The 23,603-nt window shown below is 38.5% G+C and overlaps 1 protein-coding gene across 1 annotated transcript in view; it reads left to right on the top strand.

The window, feature by feature from the left end:
- Window positions 1-12,050, top strand: part of Rsbn1l (round spermatid basic protein 1 like) — a 58,604-nt gene extending 46,554 nt beyond the window's left edge. Inside the window, exons 4-8 of the mRNA XM_036181420.1 lie at window positions 1,550-1,687; window positions 3,296-3,438; window positions 9,575-9,742; window positions 10,519-10,627; window positions 10,713-12,050. Of these exons, the coding sequence (XP_036037313.1) occupies window positions 1,550-1,687; window positions 3,296-3,438; window positions 9,575-9,742; window positions 10,519-10,627; window positions 10,713-11,354 (1,200 nt within the window). The 3' untranslated portion in view covers window positions 11,355-12,050. The remainder of the gene's footprint in view (window positions 1-1,549; window positions 1,688-3,295; window positions 3,439-9,574; window positions 9,743-10,518; window positions 10,628-10,712) is intronic.
- Window positions 12,051-23,603: the final 11,553 nt, after the last annotated feature.

The following is a 23,603-nucleotide window of genomic DNA, read 5'->3' as shown; positions in this document are numbered from 1 at the left end:
GAATCATCCTGTAAATATCTGGTGCAACTCAAAGGTTGAGAACCACTGATGATAGGACCTTTTAGGAGACAGAAAAAGGTAAGACCCTCACTATAAGATGGGGTATAATCTATACATTTTGTGACCTGGGCTTGGTTTATGATCCAAGAAGTGAATTTTTTAATGGATAATGGAAAATTAAACTTTGGAATACTTATAAATAAACAATGCTCATTATGATAAAAACTTAAGGAATCAATGCTTTTTGATAAAAGTAAAATTCTCATGTCTTACAGTTATTCTACATATATAGTATAATAGAATATTTACTGTAATGTTTCCTAAAATATGTGGTTTGGAACTAAGGTACTTTGCATAACTTAATACCATGTCACTGCAGTTGTATAGATTTTATAAGGGGACAAAAGCTTGGCCATCTAGGTTTGCCTGTATTACAGGACTGTGTTTTAAACTAGGTAGGTGAGACTTAGGCTGGTCTTCTAAATATAGTGGCCACAAAGTCTTACTTTGGAAAAAAAAAATCATTGGGAATTTGATTAAAGTTTGTTTAGGAAAAGAAGCTTACAATAATACCTACTCTTTTCTATTCTCTGTATGCTAACAAACCGTCATTCTGTGAGGAGTAAATGTGCCTGTGAAAATCCAAGTGTCAGCAAACCCAAAGATGTAGGTTGTTTTGTTTTGAACATTTGGACGTCACACAGTGGCTAGTAGCACTTTAACAGGTGCTTTATATAATGACCATTACATTTTCTTCTACAATCTGGGGTCATAATGAGAGCAGAAGGAGCTGATGTGATATCTGAAGTTAGCTGGTTGATAGCAGAAGTGAGTTTGTGGCTTAGGATTTCCAACTCTGAATTTCAATCATTTCATTAGAGTTTATGATAGAAATGTGAACTGGCCTCTAGTTAAGATCTTAATCCAGAATGAAAGATAATCTTTAGTGGCTTTTGACATTTAAAACACTGGTAATGGGGGTAATTTGACAGTTGTAATAAAAGATAGGAGCTGTTGATTTAGAAAAATAATGTGTCATTTTGAATATTCTTAGTAGCATCATTTTTCAAACAAGGAATTCTTTTTTTTTTTTTAAGTTTATTTATTTATTATGTATACAGAAGAGGGTACCAGATCTCATTACAGATGGTTGTGAGCCACCATGTGGGTGCTGGCAATTGAACTCAGGACCTCTGGAAGAATAGTCGGTGCTCTTAACCTGAGCCATCTCTCCAGCCCCAAACAAGGAATTCTTATGCTATTAGAATATGGGCAGTCAGTTGTCTAAACAGTGTTGTTTACTTGTAATCTCTTCTAATGAGTCGTTTGCAGAGAAAGGAATGGAAATTAGCTGGCTTAATTCATATTTTTTTTTTTATATAAAATGCCTCTTTATTGTTATTACAGGCTTCTTTTGTTTTTTCTTGCCTTTTTTTTTTTCTTCTTACCATGTTCTATTTGTCTGAAATGATGTAATTTATTGTTACGCAACAATAGCAAACACTTGATGTCTACATGTCTAACTTTTAATTAAATTCATGTCCCTCAGGTAAAAAGAACATATTCTCATGGTACTTACAGAGCTGGCCCCATGCGACAGATAAGCTTGGTGGGAGCTGTTGATGAAGAAGTGGGAGATTTCTTCCCTGAGTTCCTTGACATGTTGGAGGAATCACCATTTTTAAAGGTAAGAGAAAGTCTTAGCATTCTAAATTGTGGGCGTTGTTTTCAGGGTATTGATATAGATGAATGGCTGTTTAGAATTAATTTTTTAAAAATTTTATTTAAATCTGAAGAAGGAAAAGGAAGGAAACGGTATGTATATCATTTCTCAGTCTTAATTGTGCTGGCCGAGTTAAAAGGTGAGCCAGCATGTTCCCATCACTGTTTCCTTAGATGAAGCACAAAAGGATTTAAGACTCGTAGAGAGGATACATAGCACACATTTTAGGAACCAAGGTGTGGGGGCTTGACATGTGCGAAACTGGTCTGGGGGATCGCACAGCTGTATAAAACATGTAGCTTGTTCTTACTAGTACATGTGGGGTTGGGGCACATATGTGCCATGAGGTACATGTGACCATCAGCAGACAGCTTCATCTCTTTTTCACATTTGCATGAGCTGTGGGGCTCGAACTCAGGTCACCTTTTTGTGTGCAAGCTCTGAGTGCTGAGCTGTCTTGCCAGCCCTCCCTTTTAGTTTTGAAGCAGCTGCTGGCTGCACTTATTCTGGGTTACCTGGTGCATCCCATTGAGAGAGAAATCTCTGAACTAGGTAGTTAATTATTTAATAATCACCAGTTCAAAGGTGCGTGTGACCCTCTCCTGAGATGTAGGGCCGTGGCACACAGCACACATAAGCTGTTGCCTCTTCCCATTCCCTCTGGAGTGACCGATTTCCTGCCTATGCGTTTATGTATGCTGGCTCACTTTCCCTTTATTTTACTTTCCTTTCTTTATAACTTTTAAACCTTTTGTTTCTTTCTCCTTTTCCAGCAAGTCAAGTGCTTTGATTATAATCATTATTAAGCAGTATTTTATATAATATTACTGAAATAGTTGCTTCAAATTTTATTTTAAGCATTTTCCTAGAAAACTTAGTTCTTTTTTCCAGTGGGACCACGAGGTGTTTGAAAACCCTGTCATTCTACCTGAGTGATCTTGTCCTCTTCCTTCCGCCCTCCCTCACTTCTTTAAAAATTTAGCTTCTGCCTTAAGACAATCAGCCTTTTCAAGAAACTACTAAACAAATATTTTGATTGGTTTTATTTTTGATGTTGTTAGTATTTGATTATCACCAATTAAGGAAGCATTTTATTGTTTAAAACTCAAGTTTGTTTTCAAGCTTCTTGTGTTTAGAGACCACTTGCTAATTTTCACAACTTATTAAAAATATATAACCCTGTGTTTGCTAGAAAGAAAAATGACAAATACCTTGATTCATACCTCTTAGCAGGGTAGAAGTGCAGTTGTTTTTCTGATATGTTTGAAGCAGAACGTTTTGAAGCTAATTAAATTTCTTTCTTTTCCAGTCTAATTTTAGCCTTTGTTAGTACATTGTAAAGATTATTATAAAGAGAATTAAAGATTAATTTTTTTAAATTGTCAATCTGTTTCATCTGCTGACTTTCAGGTCAACTTTTTATTTTTTTTCTTTTGGGATTATAATACGGATTACATTATTTCCCCCTTTTCTTTTCTGCCCCCACCCACACATCCCTCCTTGCAATAGTTTTAGTATGTATTTGAAGATACATTTTGAAAATAATTAATTTGTGTAATTATTTGTTTCTAGTGTACATTGCCGTGGGGAACACTATCTAGTCTAAAGTTAGAGAGTCGGAAAGATAGTGATGACGGTCCCATCATGTGGGTGCGTCCAGGAGAACAAATGATCCCTGTGGCTGATATGCCAAAGTCACCCTTCAAAAGGAAAAGGTTTGTTATGCACCAGTGAGGGTGGTTTGGGGTGTGTGTGTGTGTGTGTGTGTGTGTGTGTGTGTGTGTGTCTATTTTAAAAGAAGGAGAGATTTATAGTATAAGTGGAAGAAAATTCCCAAAATAGGCAATATGTTAACATACTTGGTTATAAAATACCCACAATAACAAGACCTGAGAAATAAGCAAATGAGAATAAATTACAACCAGGAGTGTGTAGTTGGTTATTTTTACTCTTTGGGCTCTATATTCTTTTGGGGGGCCCACTACCCACCTCCCAGATAAATCACATGGAAACTTATTCTCTGTAAGTATCTGCCCAGCCTTAGCTTGGCTTGTTTCTTGCCAGCTTTTCGTAACTTAAATTATCCCATCTACCTTTTGCTCTGGACTTTTTTCTTTCTCTGTTTCTGTATATCTTTCCTTCCTTCTTACTTCGTGTCTGGCTGTGTGGCTGGCCCCTGGATTCCTTCTCTCCTTTTCTTGTTACTTGATCTTTTCTTCTCTTTTCTCCTTCTATTTATTCTCTCTGCCTGTCAGCCCTAGCTGTCCTTTCTCTTTCATTGCTATTGGCCATCTAGCTTTTTATTAGATCAGTCAGATGTTTTAGACAGGCAGAGTAACACAGCTTCACAGAGTTAAACAAATGCAACATAAAAGAATACAACACATCTTTGTGTCATTAAACAAATGTTCCACAGCATAAACAAATGTAGCATATCTTAAAATAATATTCTACAACAGGAGTGGAAAAGACATCACTCATACAGAGAAATAAACTTTAGAATAAATTTAACAAATATTCAAAACTTGTATTAAGAGCTAACCCACCTTAAAAGACATGAAATAATGCAAAGGGAAAGGGAAGTCTTCCAGATTGGAGAGGAATGATGGACACTTCAATTGGTTTTTCATTTCACATGGACTTTTACTCCTAAAACTGGAGAGAATGAATTTACACTTTAAAAAGAAGAAACTGAAGAAGGAAGTAAAGGGCACTAAGAGGTACTGAAAATTACCATGAGACTCAAATAGTCACCTTTAATCCCAGCATTCAGGAGGGAGAGGCAAGCGGATCTCTTTTGAGTTCCAGGACAGCCAGGTCTACATAGAGAAAATCTGTCTCCAAAAAACCAAAACCAAAGAACAAAACAAACAACTAAATCCTCAAATAGATTCTTGGAAGAGGATAAAACTAATAAACAGATCTGAATATGTTTACACTTAATATCTCTATTGAGACAGGTGGAGAAAATAAAATTGGAATTAATTGTTGGTAGTCTGTCTTAAAGAAAACAGGGACAGAGTTCCTGTCTCATAAAAATGTTAGTAATTAACTGATAAACAGTAACATGCCACCATAAAACTTAGAAGCCTGAAAGACATCTTCCCAGCAAGGCACAAGCCAAGCAAACCCAGCCACCTAGTGGCAGACTGTTTGGTAGGTCTCAACAGGAAATTCTGAAACAATTATTGACTAGGTTAAAATGTGACAGACTAAAGCTAATTCACCAAGGAGACTTCTCAGCTGATGAGAACATGTAAAAATCCAGTAGAAGAACAATCACTTGGCAGGTGAGTTTTATTTGATAGCGGGATGGGGGGTGAGGTTGATTTCTGTTCATTATTTTGTCAACAAATAATAAGATTACAGACTTACAGGAATATGAACTAAGCCTTTTATGTATTGTTTATAAACAGTAAGCAGTTACAGTTTTGTGAAAGTAACATCTACTTGTGATGATCTCTTTACCCTGTGGAAGATCTATTCTGAGAAGTAAAACCACTGAAAGTTGATATGTAGGATTATTAATTGTGTCATTATTTGTAGTAAGAAAGAAATTTAAATGGATCTGAATGTCCACCCTTGGGGAATGGTTGAGTGAGTATATTTCATATATTCTTGTAAAAAGTAATGGTAAAATATTCTTAAGATCTGGAAGGGTGTTTGTGTTGGTTATATTGTAGGTTGCCATGACGAAATATATGACAACAGTTTCAAGGAAGAGGCTGTGTGTGTCATGTGTAGTGAACAAAGTGTTTTAAGAGGAGTGGCCACCATGGCAGCAGAGCAGGAGGCATTTTCTTCGGGAACTCTTCTTTAGTGTGGAATCCCAGCTGGTGGGATAGCACCCCTTGTATTCAGGGCAGGAGTGTGGGACTCCAGCTGGTGGGATGGCACCCCTTGTTTTCAGGGCAGGCCTTCCTTCCTCAGTCAAGTCCCCAGAGACAAACCTAGAGGTGTGTGTTGTAGGTGATTACACATCTGGCCAAGCTGACAAGATTAAACATTATAATATTCATGACACTTAAAAAGAGCAAACTTTAGAAAAAAAATCAATGTAGAGGCAAAAGGTAAAAAATGAGAGCAAAACTGATCATCCTTTATCAGGCTGGGGCTACTTGGAGGCTGACTCCATTGACATGGTTTCTTCCACAGCCATCTGGAGCCTAACTCCTAATGGGCAGGGGGACCTGCACAGATATCCAGTATTGTGAGAAATAATGCTACCATGTTTACTAAACAAAGTAATAAAGGTGCTCACTTACCTATCTAAACAAGGACCAAATGGCTCAAGATAAGACCAAATAACTCCTCCTTTAGCTGCTATAAAAGAATATCTACTGCATTTTTCCTGTCGTCCCTTTGCTAGGCTTGCTGCAGTGTATTTCAGTAAATTCTCTTTGTGATTTCATGTCCTTCAAAATCCTCTTAAGTTTGTGTCTCTGGCCTTACAGATGACTATTTCACACTGTAACCAGGAATAAATCTAACATGATTTGAAACAGAATCTTGTTATATATTCTGACCTGGCTTTGTGTTTGATGTTCTCCTGCCTGAATCTCCTAACTGTTGGGATTATAGGCCATGCATTACCATGCCTGTTTTATTATTCTATTTTTATGAAAAGGAAAAAACTATCTGTGAATATGTATTTGTGTTGACAGTATGGTGGCTCATGCCTGTGATCCCAGTATTCAGGAAGTTTAGGCAGGTAGATTACAAGTACAATGGGCTAGTCTGTGCTATATAGCAAGTTCAAAGTTACAAAAGGAACTCTGGCTCAAAAAAGCACCGTGATCTTTGTGTAGTAGACAGTGGTTAACACAGCAACTCACAACTGGTCAGAGTGTACTGAGTAAGTGTCAGTGTCGTGCTCATCCCTAAAATGGGACATTGATAACACCCTGTTACCCAGACAGTTAATACAGGAGAGGGAGGAAAGATTGTAAGAGCCAGAGGTCAGAGAGGACCCCGATGAAGGTAGTATCTTCTGGAAATAAAGGACTGCTGCATTTGTGAACTCACAACTATGGTCGCCTGCATATGACCAGCAGAAGATCAAGCCAGTTAGCAGTCTAGCATGGAAGGGGCAGGGAATCATGAGCCTTGTTGACAGCTGATTGTTTCTGAAGGAGGGACAGTCCAGTGTTTTTTTTTTTTTTTTTAAGATTGTGGTCCCTGGTAGGAAAGGTCAGCTGTGTCCCAGTGGATGTTTTCTGTCACCCATGAGCAGCACAAAAGGGGCTTGTTGGGTTATTAAAGAGGCAGGGAGATGGGGAGATCTGGAAGGAGTTATAGGGAAGAGCAGGAGGTGAATATGTTGAAAATATATTTTAGGCATGTGTGATGTTCTCAAAGAGTTATTAAAATTTATTTTGAAAACTGTATGTGTACATGGAGCAAAAGTTGGAAAAATGCACACTAAATTAACTTTGTCATAGAGTTGGGGGTTCTAGGCGAGAGTGTGGCTTTCTTTCTGTAGATACCTAAAATGATTTTAATGGTTAAATGGATTATTATAAACAACAAAACAGGGTCTAGAGAGAAGGCTCAGGGGTTAAGAACACTTAGTACTCTTGTAGAAGACCCAGGTTCCACTCCCAGCACCCACATGGATGCCAGGGATCCAGTGCTCTTTCTGATTTCTGAAGGCATTAGACACACACATGGCGTATTACATCTATGTAAGCAAAACATTCATATACAGAAAATGAATAAATCTAAGACAAGAAATAAAACAGGACAAGATGACATTGAGTAACTGGTAGTTCTCTTGATTCAGGGACTTGTTGACTTGTTATGTGGTGTCTACTGCTTAATAAGTAATGGGAGCAGTGAGTTAGTTTCTAAGTTGGTAACAATCGTAAAATTGTGTTTTTTCAGAGCTTATTCTTTTCTCCTTTTTGAAAGATTAATTTTTTTAAATTATGTGTTTTGTTTGGGTCTGTGTCTGTGTGGGTGTGTGCGTTTGTGGGTATGTTCATGTATATGCAAGTGCTGCCTGTGTGTGGGTGCAAGTGCCTGTGGAGTGGAGAGGTGTTACACCCCCTGGAACTGGAGTTGCAGGTGGTTTTGAGCCATCCAACTTGGGCTCTGGAAACTGAACTCTGGTCCTCTGCACGAGCAGTCCTGGCTTTTAACTGCTAAGCCATCTTTCTAGCCCTCTCAGTGCTTGCTTCAGGATTATTATTATTTTGAGACAGGGTCTCTCTACATGCCCTTGGATGTCCTGGAACTTACTGTGCAGACCAGGGTGGCCTTCAACTCAGAGATTGGCCTGCCTCAGCTTCCCAAGTGCTGAGATTAAAGGTATACACCATTACACCTCACCTGTTTCAGGAACTTAAACAACGTTAATCAGAAAGTCTGGTGCCAGAATAATATAGACACAAACTTTTAGATGTAATTTAAAAGGGTTCACCAGACCCTGGAGGAATTTCTATGTACTACAAGGTTTAGAGCCCATGATGTGATGCTTTCATGGCCTGTTGCAGTCCAAATAATGACAGTACTATATCTTGCTTGTGTGTTGAGGGATTTTTTTTTTTTATAATTTTTTTTCTAAGATTTATTTATTTGTTATGTATACAGCACGTTTGACTGCAGGCTAGAAGAGGGCACCAGATCTCCTTACAAATGGTTGTGAGGCACCATGTGGTTGCTGGGAATTGAACTCAGGACCTCTGTTAGAGTAGTCAGTGCTCTTAACCTCTGAGCCATCTCTCCAGCCCGTGTTGAGGGATTTGAATGTAATGTCAGCTTGAAATCTGTTAGCCTTCTGTAGAAAGCAACAGCATGACTGAACTTTCTGACACAGGTAGAATATTAATCATAAAGAACAGAAAAGTATATTACAGTCTGGTAAGATGTACACAGTGATTCACAAAGAGCAGCAAGCAGTAGAGTGGAGAGTTACAACTATTGAGTGACTCACACACAGGACAAGAAATGAGGAGAGCGACAAATTATGGGGGTAATCTGGAAGAGCAAAAACACACTGCAGAGAGGGAAATGATAGCTTCTGGTTAGTGTTAGTTTCTCCCATTCCCCCATTCTGTAGACTAACCTCGGAGACACCTCTGCAGTGTGTGAGGATAAGTGGGTAGCATGTTTTGTGTGCTTAGGAATTCCAGAAGATGAGAGGACAAAATGGTCAGTGGAAGATGGCTCTCTTGCAGAACAGAGCTGACGGCATGGCATTCTTTCTGCCTCTAGTAAACTGTTTCGTGGAGCCACTGCCCAGGTCATCGTCTTTGTTAACTTTGGGGGAGGGAGAGTCTTTTTTGCTAAGTTATTTTTCTTTTTTTTAAGTTCTCCTAAGAGTAGTAGCCTCATCTGTCACTATAGTCTTCCTTACTAGTCTCAATACCTAGATAGTACCTGGCATAAAGCATATGTCATGAATACTGAATTAATGCATTTAAAAAGGTGTCAGTGGGACAATGGTGACACACTTAATCCCTGCACTTGGGAGGCAAAGGGCAGGCGGATTTCTGTGAGTTAGAGGCCAGCCTGTCATACAGATTAAGTTCCAGGACATCCAGAGCTGTTACATAGAGAAACCCTGTGGTGAAGAACCCTCCACCCCCCTAACAAAAGAAAAAAAGAAACAAGAAAAAAAGGTGTTAATTCTAGAAGTATGTGTTGGGTCAGTTAAGTGCACAGTCTCATACAAAGTAGCCCCAAACTCCAGTGTTTTCCCAGACTAGGGAATTGACATGTCTAGTTTTTGTTTGCCTTTATTCTTTTTAAAAATTAAGCATTTCCTTTTGTCTTTTATTGTTTGATTATAGAATGTCAGGTAAAGAAACAAGCCTCAGTATTTAAATGCAAATCTCTTTTAAAAAACAGAACTACCAATGAAATAAAAAACCTGCAGTATCTACCTCGGACCAGTGAGCCTCGGGAGACGCTGTTTGAAGACAGGACAAGAGCCCATGCGGACCACATAGGACAAGGCTTCGAGCGGCAGACTACAGCCGCTGTTGGAGTGCTGAAGGCTGTGCACTGTGGACAGCGGTACATAGAGCTATACTGTCGTTGTTTTAAAGATTTATTCTAAGTGCCTGAGTATTTTACCTGAATACCACGTGTGCAGTGCCACAAGAGGGCATCCGATGCCCTGGACCTGGAGTAATAATTGTGAGTTGTCACATAGGTGCTGGAGATGGACCTGAGTCCTCTGGAAAAGCAGCCAGTGAGTGCTCTGCACTGCTGAACTGCCGCTCCTGCCCCCGCTGCTGAGTGTTTGTTGGTGACGGCTGTGCTAGGACTTGAACCCAGGTTCTTGCTCACACTGGCTACTGTTATTTTATTAATATTTTTTCTTTTGTGGTTTTTGAGACAGTATATTACTATGTAGCTGGCCTTACTATGTATGACTGTCCTGAAACTTACTGTGTAGCCCAGGCTGGCCTCAAACTCACAGAGATCCACCTGCCTCTGCCTTCCATGTGCTGGAATTAAAGATATATGTCATTTAAAATCTTTATTGGGCCACACAGCGGTGGTGCAAACCTTCAAGAAAAATTGAACTGCATTTTAAAATTTTGTTTTTATGGTTTGTATAATTTACTGATAATTATGACAATTGTACTAAAGTAAAGAAAGTTGTTAGTCTGTTTAGGTTGGAACTCATGGTGTAAACTCTGGATTTAAATATATAAAGTAGTTTTCTTTATTTGTAAGAAGATTTTGGTGTTGATGATAAACTAGTTTTATTTGAATTCATTAAGGACTTAACAGAATGAAACATTAATGGAAAATTCCTTTATTATCACCCTCCTTCTTTACAGGCCTGATCAACCCCGAATAACCAAAGATGTAATTTGTTTTCATGCAGAAGATTTCTTAGAAGTAGTTCAACGAATGCAGTTAGATTTACATGAACCTCCACTGTCCCAGGTAAAACTAAAATAATTATCATTTTTCATTTAGATTTTGTTGTGCAAAAGACTTACCTGTATTCTTGTTCTGTTTTGTTTTTTAGTGTGTCCAGTGGGTTGATGATGCAAAACTTAATCAGTTGAGGAGAGAAGGCATTCGCTATGCCAGGATTCAGCTGTATGATAATGACATTTATTTTATTCCAAGGAACGTTGTTCATCAATTCAAGACAGTTTCTGCTGTTTGCAGTTTGGCATGGCATGTTCGACTTAAGCTATATCACGCAGAGGAGGACACCTGTCACAGTGCAGTCACTCATGAAACATGTGTATCATCAGCTTCCACTTCATCAGGCCTCGAACCTCACACTGACAACATAATTTGTGCTGTGAACCAAACTACACCAGATTCTGTGTTTTCAGACAAACTTCATCCTAAGTACGAATTACAACAGATTAAACATGAACCTATTGTGTCTACAAGAATCAAGGAAGAACCTATGAAAGTTAATATACCTGAAAAGACTAGACCACTGAATAATACAGAAGGCAAGAACGTTAAGACAAAGTTGGATCGTGTTCAGTTTTCAGATTTTCAGATTGTCATGGATTCTAAATTTGAAAATAGTAACAAAGACTTAAAGGAAGAATTGTGTCCTGGAAGTCTCATTAGTATAGTTGATACAAGGCAACATAATTCTATACATTCAAATCAAGATAAAAATGATGATGACAATTTGTGCTAAATTTGTACATTGCATTTAAAATTCTTTTTAAAAAATAATTTGTAATAATGATTCATGAAATCTGAAAGCAAGCCTAGGAATTGCTCTCAAGTCTGTTACAAAATCTAGTTTATGTAGCCTTGTAACATTCCTCAGTGCCTGTCCATAACTGTGAAGTATCAAGCACTTAGGGCCAGGAGCACTGTAATCCTGCAGGTTAAGTAGAAAGGAGTCTTTTTAGAAAAGTCATGGGAGTTGGAGTTTTAGGTTTTAGAATGGAGCTGACAAAATCATAAATATATTTTTTTGTAATATGAGCCAGAGTTCTTTTTTCACAATTTAAGGTTTTTCATAGAGCTTATTTATACCGACTTTTTTCATTTTAAATGTGTCAGCACTGTAGTGTAAATAGCTTTAAAAATGTTTTTAGTGTGATTTATATTGAAATGTGAGCCACTTAATAAAGGTTCATAATAATAAATGCTTCCTGTTGAGTTTGCAAAAACAAACTGACAATTCAATTTAACTGTTTGCTATAATTATGTTTCTGTTAATATATACATGTGGGGGAGGTAATGGAGGAAAAATGTATGTCTTCAAATCTAGTAAATATTTAAATTTTCCATACTGTACAAGCCTTCAAAAAAACCAGGATTCAGTTAGGAAAGCATATACATATACATACATACATATATATGTATGTATGTGTGTGTGTATGTATGTATGTATATATATATAGTGTGTTTGTGTGTATGTATATACACGTGTGTGTGTATTTGGGGATGTATATATGTATATTGTTTCGCACAATTTCTTAAATTGATGAATATATAAAAATTCTTAGTGCTACTTCCTGGAATACATCCTAAAATATTTATGTTCAACAATAAGGAAATTATTAATAGTTTTAGAAGTTGGGAGAAACTAAGTATGTTGATGGTTTTACTCTTTCTAATTACTGAAGTTATATGACCAGATTCTTCAGCCCGAGTATAATTTTCTTTATTGTGTAAGTAGTAAGTTTAGAAAATTTTCTCACTAATTAGCACTTGTATGTTTAATAATAGCTGAGTAAAAAAATGACATGCACAAAGTTTAATTATGAGCCATTAAAAGTCTTCTTTTACATATTTCCACATCACACAAATGAATTTTAAAATCAGAGCAGTGACAGTGACTCAGCCGCATTTACAGATGTAACTGACAGGACGCTGTCAGCCCTCGCTCTCAGGACCCTTCCCCGCCGCAAGGCAGAGGTCAGGTGTAGTGTTCTAGAGATGCTCTAGAATGTTCGCTGTGTAGGAAACAGGGTGGCCAGTGCCTACGAGCACAGGCACATTCTTCTTCCACTTCTGTAATTAAAAGTTGAGTATTGGATGTGTGTGGATGGAAGGAGTCTAAGCATTGCATTTTGTTCTTTGTAGTATTCTGGCCCCATCTTGATTGGTGACTCTCAGGTGGCTTTCCTTGTGCTGCATTGCCTTTTGGGAGACTGCTATTTCCGTTCAGTGGGTTCCATTTCGCCTCATTTTTGGTAAGCCATCAAAGCTTATGCTTCTAGTTGGTTAGACCACCTAGAAAAATGTTTTCACCAGAACTGATGAAAGTCAACATTAGCAACAATGGGGAATCTTACTTCCTGACTTCAATAGAAGATAGGCAAATAAAATAGGAAATCCTGGTGGCTTGTAGGAACTCAGTATATTTGTAGTGGGGGATGTTTCATGCAATAGAGAAGTTAAAAATCATGGCAGTGTAAATAGGGTTTTATTTTATATGTAACTAGCATCTTTCACTGTACTTATTTAAGCCACTTTAAGCTAAATTTAGGTCTTCAGCATCTTTCTGGGAAACAGAAATTCTTAATAAATGAGTATTAAGACATAGGAAGGGATACTGTTAAAATTTCATTTTTAAATTGAGGGTGATATCTTTAACACAGTATGTTGTATGTCCAGTTACATATATCTAGACAAACTGATGTCATACTGTAAGAAAATGCTGTTAGGTTATCTCCATAATATATGAGCCTTATGCTTTTAGCTTAAAAGAAGGCATGTCTGAGACAGCGTAGTTGTTGCTTTTATGTAACCCTAGTCAGCTATACATAGTTGAAAGATTAAATTGATTTGTCAAATGCATACATCTCTGTGAACATGAGGTCTGAGTAACCAACAGGCTCAAGATTTCAGTGAAGCCTTATAGACTTGAATCACACTTATGCCCCTGGTCTTACGGGTTATTTTTTTAAAATCCTCTTCAGATGCCCGTCTGATAACTTGTTGACTACCTTTGTTACACACAAATACCTATTTTAATACTGCATAGTAATGGTTTTTTAGTTAGTATATTTCCATTCTCCATGTGAATAAAAGATTTTTTTAAATTTCCAATATCTTGGACCAGAACAATAAAGCACTTAAGATACAGTTTTAATAAGGTCATATGCTATACAGAGTGATTGTTAAATGTTGTTAAGTAATACACAGACCTTCACATAAAAACTTAAGTATCTCAGTGGTGTTTGCTATATATATTTTTTTTTCTCTCTTTTTTTCTCATTTATATCCTCTTAGCTAAGTAGTATATATCCAATACTCAGGTTAGCTATCAAAAGAATTAAACATTTTTGATATTTAGTTGCAAATTTACATAAAGCCATATATTGATTATCTATCTTCCTTATGACAGGACTATTGACCTTAATGATCAGGTTGGTTTAGCACAACACTGTGTATTATATATATGTATGCATTTCTGTATAAACTTGTTTGAAATGTTTGTCACCAAAATGGGAGTGGTAGGCAGTTGAGGAGAAATTTTCTTAGGTTAAATGTTTAAGAAATTTAATTAATGTACTCAAAATAAGATTTTGCTTTCTAAATTCAGTTCTGTTGCAGGTAAAGGTTTTTTGGGTTTTTTTTGTTTTGTAAATAATAAATTAGCGTTGTCTGGTAAACTTTCAGTTTTGGGGATAGAGGGCATTTTATTGATATGTAAAGCATTATTCACTTTAGCCAAGGCACAGGTTTGTTTTTGGCAGTTGAGAGGCTATTTCCCTTGTCTCCCACCTTTAATAAATGCTAAGATTGATAACCACAGTCTTCTTACCTTTGTTTTGTAATTATTTTCTTAAATTTGACCTTATATTTTAGTCTCAGACTCTTTGAAAGTTCCAATTTCTATCTGTAGATTATAAAATCCTGAAAGTGATTCTAACCTGAAAGTCTGTGTAATCCACCTCGAGGCAAACAATAACACATCACCATCACGTTGCACAATAGAGGAGATACTGAGGTCATTTCACATCTCCAGTTAGGTATGGGTTTTGAGGTGTATGCTATGTCTTTCCTTGACCTGAAAACCTCTGTTGCAGAAAGAGGATGGAAGTGCCATCCTTTTGAAAATATTTTAGGCTCTTAAGAAGTGACATGGTGAGCCGGGTGGTGGTGGTGCATGCCTTTAATCCCAGCACTCGAGAGGCAGAGGCAGATGGATCTCTGTGAGTTCGAGGCCAGCCTGGTCTAAAGAACGAGAACCAGGACAGGCACCAAAACTATATAGAGAAACCCTGTCTCGGGGAAAAAAAAAATGTGACATGGTGACAGGGTTTCTCTATGTAGTTTTGGTGCCTGTCCTGGTTCTCATTCCTTAGATCAGGCTGGCCTTGAACTCAGAGATCCATCTGCCTCTGCCTCTTGAGTGCTGGGATTAAAGGCGCACACTACCACCACCCGGTGACATGGTGAATTTTTATACTTGTCCGAGTGACAAGAAAGCTCTTATTCTTTCTCCAAGTACTTGGATATATAAACAAGATTTAGCTGGTTTTAAAACACATTGCTTATTTAATAAAAAGATGTTTAATCTGGCTCTGACAGCTTACTTCCAATAGTGACTAGGATGGTAGTGGGCAGTTGGAAGCCCTTTGGGTTTGCTGGCTGGCCTGCCTCCCCTTCGATAAGTTTCTTGGAGATTGAACTGGTGGATAAGTGTACCACAGACTCAGAGTCCCAGGTCTTTGATACTCATTCAGACAGTAGTCTAGGCTGACTTTGCAACCCAGGCAGGCCTGGAACTTGTGCCCTCTCTGCCTTGGTCTCCTAAGGAACAGGCCTGTGTCCCCACATCTAACTTTTCCTAGCCTTATTGTTTAGTTCCTGTAGATTGTGTACTGCAGGTGGAGATAGAGAATACTAAACACAGAGCCTGAAAGATATTCTTTCTCTTTTATGAGCAGTAAGAGATTAAATTAAGAGATGTATATACTGATTTTGAAAGAGCCAGGATGTGGGAGGAAGTAGTCTTGCATTTCAGGTCCCCATCTTTCTGGCTTGTCCTAGATGTCATACCCAATTAAAGGGTATGAATGAGCTGAGGGCAGATATGGGCAAGTGTAACTTCCATTAAGTAGAAATTGAAAGCAAACTATTTTAGTTTCTTTTAAAAATATTGTGTATTTATTTTATGTGTATGGTCTTTTGCCTGTATGTGTGTCTGTGCCACTTGTGTGCAGTGCCAGAAGAGGGCTTTGGATGCCCTAGAATAGTGTGGTTCTCAACCTTCCTAATGCTCTGACTTTTTTTTTTTAAAGATTTATTTATTTATAATTGTGTATACAATGTTCTGTCTGACATATCCCTGCAGGCCAGAAGAGGGCGCCAGATCTCATTACTGATGATTGTGAGCCACCATGTGGTTGCTGGGAATTGAACTCAGGACCTTTGGAAGAGCAAGGAGTGCTCTTAACCTCTGAGTCATCTATCTCTCCAGCCCACTCTGACCCTTTCTTTAATACAGCTCCTCATGTTGTGATCCCCAACCATAAAGTTATTTTTGTTCCTACTTCATAACTATAATTTTGCTAGTGTTATGAGTCATAATGTTTTCTGGTGGTCTTAGGCCACCCCTATGGAAGGGTTGTTTGACCCCCCCCCCCCCCAAAGGGGTTGTGACCCACAGGGTGAGAACCACTGCACTGCCATGTGGATGCTGGAAATTGAACAGGTCCTCTGGAAGAGCAACCATTGCTCTTAACCACTGCGCCATCTATCCAGCCCACTTCACTGTGACTTGCTGACCATTACTGTGTGAATACAAGAACTGCAATTCCAAAATTAATTTGGACAGTTTTGTCAATCCTCACAGAATTTTCTTGTTGAAATTCTGTTCAACTGAGCCACATTGTTATGTAAAACATCTTGTTTGCTGCCTTCAGAAACATCCCTTTTTTTGAGCTGAGCTTTTGTTCTCATTGTCTTCAGTGAAATTCTCGGAACTATTCATGTCCTCATCTCTCCTCATTTCACTGCACATTTAGTCTTCTCAATTTCCCAGCAGACGGTGTTTCCAGAGGTCACCGTCACTCCCAGAGCCATCCCTGAGACTTGTTGGGACTTCTGGTTAATCCTGAAGCATTTAGCACTTTGCTTCCTTGTCTCCCCTCCCCTTCCTTCCCACCCCTCCTCCCCTCCCTTTTTTAAAAAGCTCTGTGGTGTCTGTTCTTTGTGGGAATGGTGGTGGGTTTTCAGTGTTTGGAGCAGTTCATCTGAGTCCCTGCCTGGCTACGTAGGGTAGTCACCACGTCTTTCCTTCTTTCTCCAAGCTCAGTTCCTTGAGTCGTCTTTCTGACTGCAGGACTTTGAGTTAGCCTGGGTTCCCACCTAATGTTTTAATTATCATATGGTTATATCTGGTTTGTGCCTCCCTCATACCTTCTCAAGCATTAGCTGCTCCTTTCTCCATTGTTTGGTTATTGGCATCTCTGTCTACATTGCCATCTCTCAGAAATCAGTTTCTCTTTCCCTGTACCTAATGAGATGACTGCAGAAATATCTTAGTTCTTAGAGTGGATGCACATTCCACCTGAAGTCTTCCCCTAGTCTGAAATGTTCTAGGGTGCTTCTAGTCTTCTTCATTTCATAATCCCAGTCCATTCTGTCTGATTTGCCCTAGATGAACCTTTCTGAGATAGATAAGATTTTTATTCTTCCATTGAGAAACATTTTATGGTGGCTCCTTTTCTAAAGGTAAAGGCATACATTTAGTAAGAGCCTTTATGATACAGTTCTTTCTACCCAGCATCATATATCACAGTTATTTCCCATCTGATGTGGTTCATTTTCAGCCTTACCATCTCAAGGTTTCCCTTGGGGATTGGTTCTGAGATGTGTTTTGTATACTCAGGTCTTCAGATGTTATGTTAGTCTATATAAATATTTGTCTATAACTTCTGTATATACTTTAAAGCACTTGTAGGTTATTTATAATACCTATTATAATTAAATTCCATATAATTTTTTCAGGGATAATGTCTACATACATGGTCAGGCAGATGCAATATTTTTCCCATTTATTTTCAGTCAAGAGTTGGTTGGATCTGTGGGCAAGTAACTCCTTTGGCTGTGGAGAGCTGACTATACTTACCATGCCCTTTATGTACTTTGCTGGGGAAATACCTGGAACATAATAGTAACAGAGTGAAATTTTGTATATCTTTAGAATCCCATCTCTGTACTGCCTTTACTGATGTATTAACTGTTGCCTCAGTGCTTGTGTAGAACTTACTTGTGCTCCTTTGAGAGCACCGGTCTGACACACTTAGTAGTATATGTGTTGGGCTCTTCTCACATCTGCCACCTCATTAAATGTTTAAGGAAATAGAAGAACAAATGATATAGTTCCTGTATATAATTCCAGGAATTCAGCAGAAAAGTGGAGAAACATAGATAAGCAAGTGCTGTGGAGAAACCAAGTTTGTGTTTTGTACTGTAGTCTTGGATACAATTTAAGGTAGCTCTAGAGGACCCCAGTTAGAAGAGAGGAGTTAATATGTTAGACAAACTTGAGAAACAGTCATTTCTGGCCTAGTTTTTCTGAAGATACTGGAAGTTATTACAGATTGAAGCCTCCATCCTCCAGACAGGGTCTTATGTAGCCCTGGCCATCTTGGAACTCACTTGCTTTGCTATGTGACCAGGCTGTCTTGATACCAGAGGTCCTTCTGCGTCTTCTTCCTAGGTGCTGGGGTTAGATCTGCTCCTGGTCTTTCTCTGTAGCCCTGGCTGCCTTGAAGCTCTGTAGCCAGGCCAGCCTCAAACTTAGAGCTCCACCTATTCCTGCCTCCTGAGTGCTGGGGTTAAAAGTGGTACACCCCACCACCTGGCAGGGATTAGATTTTTTTTTTTAACTGCGTCAAATAAGTAAAATGCCAAGCAGTGTCTAAATGTAATCTGAGGCAGAATTAAGTTTTAAGTCTTAATCATTCTGCTTAAATTTTTATAGTTCTCTCTACTAATAGTATTAACAACAGAAAAGTCAGAAATACTGAATCATGAAAACTGTACAATTTTTCTCTTTTATTGATAATCCATTCTGTCTTAGGAGTCGGGTAAGAACATAAAAGTGAAACATTTTAAGTCAATTCTGTAAGACCACTTCATTGAGATACTAGATAATGCATATGTAGACCCACAGCTGTGGTTTAATACAGGTGTGTTCAAAGAAATAGCTGCATATAACCCCAAGAAAATTGGTCACTTAGCTTGTACTACGTACTGCGCATGGGAGGTAATGCCTGTTACATTGACTGGTGGAAGGTCAATGACAGAACCTGACAAATGCTTAGCACATTGCTTGGCTTATTATAGACATACTGTTAAGTGTTCTGGGCCTCACTAATCTCTTCACACTATTTCCATTATATGTGCTTCTAGTTTGAGGAAGAGGAGGGGCACACAAGAAGAAAGGTTTATGAGGGAAGTTGAGGTAAAGGTACAGCAGTAAGTGGACATTTAAAAAGTCATGTCACAGATTGCCTACTGACAACTGATGTGATTACATAGATGGTGGGTAGCAGCAGAAAACTGCCTTAAGATACAATATGACTAATAAGCACAGGGCAAGCAAAGTGAGAGTAAGCAGTGTAAGGGCTCATGAGAAAATGTGCAGTATCTGCCTCGTGTTAGATGGAGGACATTTTCTGTCTCCTGGTAATTTTCACCTTTCTACACTGTTCAGAGTCAGACTTGTTCATTTTCCAACTTTACCAACTTTTAGTTTGACCATTATGAGCCGGTGTTCCTCTCTCTGCTGCCCTCAGACACTAATTTTGTCCTTATTCTGTGAATAACAAATCATTAAATTCCTTTGGTAGTTTACAAATGCTAGGACTGACCATTTACTCTCAATAAAGAGAACGGCCTGTGTTATGATGAAAATGATTGTGTATTTCCCTTTCCCTCTCAGCTGTTAGTTAACTTCAATTCCACTTATTTGCCGAATTGTAAGGAAGTAAAATAGAAAACAGGCCAAATTTATAAGGCTAGTAAACTTAAAAGAACAGTAAACTTTTTCATGGTGTCAGCCTTTAATCTGACCTTGTCACCTACAAATGTGTTAGAATATGTTGGTAACTGTCTTGGGACAACACGTGCGTACGGCAGGTTGGGCATGCTCACATCTGATCCAAGCACAGATGTCTTTGTATGTGAGAACTCTCCATTGGTGGGTTGTTCTTGTTTCACAGAACTGTGGTAAAGATCACAACTTAGATTTCACAAAGATGTTTGCTCACAAATTATTTTTACTCAGAAATTATAACAAACCTTTTGGTCGGATTAAAAAAGTGCTAAACCTTTTGGTCGGATTAAAAAAGTGCTATTGATATGTTATAAAAAGGAACCCAGAAAGGCATCCTTTTTGTTTGTTTGTTTGTTTTTCGAGACAGGGTTTCCCTGTGTAGCTTTGTGCTGTTCCTGGTTCTCACTCTGTAGCCCAGGCTAGCCTCAAACTCACAAAGATCTGCCTGCCTCTGCCTCCCGAGTGCTGGGATTACAGGCGTGAGCCACCACCACCCAGCTACATTATTTCTTTTGAATGGTTCTCATGATTTAATGTTGAGATGTGTAGTTAGAGTTTTCCTGCCTGGCCCACAGTCAGGACAAATCTCTCTCACCAGCCAGGCCCATAAACGCTCAGAACCAACCAAGTAAACACACAGAAACTTATATTGCTTATAAACTGTATGGCCATGGCAGGCTTCTTGTTATCTATTTCTTCTATCTTAAATTAACCCATTTCTGTTAATCTAGAAATTGCCACATGGCTTGTGGCTTACCAGTGCCTTACATCTTCCTTGTCATGGCGGCTGGCGGCTTCTCCATCCAGTCTTCCACTTCCCACAATTCTCCTCCACCTTGTCCCGCCTACCCTATCCTTCCTGCCTGGCTACTGGCCAATCAGCACTTTATTTATTTTAACCAATCAGAGCAACACATTTGACATACAGAACATCCCATAGCACCCCCCCCCTTTTTTTCCCAAAAAGTCAGGTTTTAACCTTTATATAGTAAAATTTCAGATAACAAATCAATTATCAAGCAAGAATTACAGTTAAAATATTAAAGAAGATATCCTATCTATCTTATATTTGTGAGTCTAAGGTTTTATATCCAATTTATCTTTTTATCATAATTGAGGAAATTATAACTATCTAGTCTTCAACCACATCAAAGACCTCAGAAGGATACAATACCACCTGAGAACTGGGAGAAGGATGCAAGTAACTTTCCGGAGTCTTGCAGGGTAGACAGAGACAGCTGGCAGTCTGGACAGTCACCTAATGTTCCTTTGTAAAGTTGGGGCATTTGTCTTCAGCCCACAGGGCTAGAGTCTCTTGGTCACTTGTTTTAGTGTCCTGTAGAATGTCTGGCAGTTTCCTCTGGGAAGCAGGAACATGAAGGACCATTTCATCAAGCAAAGTTCAGTGGTTACCTTTCTATGGGTCCTGCATGTCCAGTTGATCAAGCAGTCCAGGCAAGAACAGTTTCTTGCCCAAATGGCTATTTTTGCCAAGGTGAAGATAAACTCCACATGAAGTGTCTTTGATGCCCATCCTCCTCTCTGAAGTGAATCGGTGCTGCCAGTAGCAGATATGTCTCACTGTCCAGAAAGTCTAAAATTTTAAAAATATTTTAAATGCCATATTCTGTAGACCTTTGAAGTGTTTGAAGATTACCTGTCTGTCTGAAATATATTTATGTATACCTAGAAAACTTAACATGACTATAAGTTTAACTATCATAGAAGACTAATTGATCTGTATTTCTTAATTATCCATTACAATCTAAATGAGTTGCATGAACATAATACCTCAAACGAGAGTAGAAATATATATATATACAGTATATATATATATATATATGTATATATATACAGAATAACAAAATTAACTTTAAGTTTGTATCAGTAGACTAAAATCTATACCAATGTAAGACATTTTAAACAAGTTGTTGTTCTTTAAAAGTAAGTTCATTAATCTACCCTTTCATCCTATTATATCTATATCATATGTCCTTTTTTATTTTAGAAAGAGAGCACATTTATAATCAACCTGATTTAAATAAAAATATTGGTTTTTCTCTGTCCTACACTAGAGGGCTCTTCTGATTTGGGACACAAGAATCTCTTAACCTTTTCTTTTAGCAGTATGCCTGGGTTTAGAGAAGGAGTGAGCCAATTCCATCTCCAAAGACAGCCTGATAATTTTGGGAAATTCACCGCCGGACTGCGCCAGAGATGTACTGATTGTTATTAAGGCATACATTAATCAGTTACTGTGCTGCCTTAGGTATGTCACACATCTACATTGAGACCTGTCAGAAGCTATTCAAGTTGTTTTTTCCTCATGTGTAAACAGGTTGGTTATTGTGTTGCCTTCTGCATATATTTCATAAGCATTTTTATTTCCTTGTTACAGCTGTTCTGGGAAGAAAGACCTATTACACATTTTCCCTAGAAGAACTTCTTGCTTGAAGCTGGGCAGTGGTGGCACATACCTTCAATCCTGGCACTCTGGAGGCAGAGTCAGACAGATCTCTGAGTTTAAGTCCAGCCTGGCCTACATACCAAGTTCGAGGACAGCCAGTGCTAAACAGAGAAACCCTATCTAGGGGGAAAAAAAAGGCAACTGCTTGAACAATTTTATCTGAACTAAGTGATTCTCCAGCTTCTTTATTACAATGAGAACTTTATTTGAATTAATGATATATTCCAGAAACCAATTTGGATCTCTATCTGATCAAGTCTGGAATCTTCATTTCCAAATATTGTTTTTATGACTCCTACTTTTAGATACTCAAATGTAACACTACACAGCCAGTTAAATGACAGGAAGATATCTGCAAGTAGCTTTTTTTGTTTTTAAACTTGGTTAGTTTCAAAAGCCTAAATTTAAGCTGTCTTTGTGGTGTGTGGCTGCTTTTGTTGTCTTTATTTACAAGGCAGAAATGTATTAAAATAATCTTTGGGAGCCTTGGAAGATGGTTCAGTGGATTAAATGCTTACTGCTGAAGTGTGAGGACCCGAGTTTGGATACCCAGCACCCACATAAAAGGTTGACATTTGAGCAGTGGAGACAAGTAGCAAGTAGGTTTTGGATGCAGGGGACTTACTGGCTAGCCAGTCTAGCCAATTGGCAAACTCCATGTTTGGTGAAAGATCCTTCTTTAAAAACTATGGTAGATAGCAATTCAGGACAGCAGATGTTGACCTCTGGCTTCCATACACATGCATTGATGCCTGCACACACCAGTATCTGCCTACACAAAAAAGCTGTAATAGCAGTGAGAAAATAATGATCTGTAGCCAGGCTTTCCTCAAATTAAAAATTCTGCTCCTCCACCCGAGTACTGGGATTACAGGATGCATCACAACACTGTCTGCCTATGGGATCCTTTAAAAACATCAAAATGGCCACTCTAATTTCTGAGAGCCGAAAGTCAGAGCTACGTAGGACAGACAAAGTCTCTTGAGGGCTAGAAAGAGGGCTGAGTGGTTAGAAGCTCACGCTGCTGTTCTAAAGGACTGAGTTGGATCCCAGCACCCAAGTCAAGCATCTAACTGCAGCTCCAGGCAGTCTTGACACCTCTGGCCTCGGAGCATCTGCACTTACCTGCGCGCGCGCGCGCGCGCGCACACACACACACACACACACACACACACACACACACACACACACACACATTAAAATTTAACTCTTAAAAAAAAAAAACTTACAAGTACTTATAAGTTCAGCACTTATGAGCACTTAGAGAGAAGATCAGGGTTTGATCCCGAGCACCTAGATGGGTGCTTACAACCATCTGCAACTCCACCGATGGGGATCTCGTGCTCTCTTTGGTCTCCATGGGCTGCTGCATATACAAAGTACATATGAACTCAAGTAAAACAATTTTATTTTCAGGTTTTGAAATGCTTCGCTTCTGAATT

This window comes from Onychomys torridus, chromosome 3 (assembly GCF_903995425.1).
Source record: "Onychomys torridus chromosome 3, mOncTor1.1, whole genome shotgun sequence".
NCBI lineage: Eukaryota > Metazoa > Chordata > Mammalia > Rodentia > Cricetidae > Onychomys > Onychomys torridus.
Note: the sequence above shows the minus strand (reverse complement) of the source record. Positions and strands in the feature narration are given on the sequence as shown.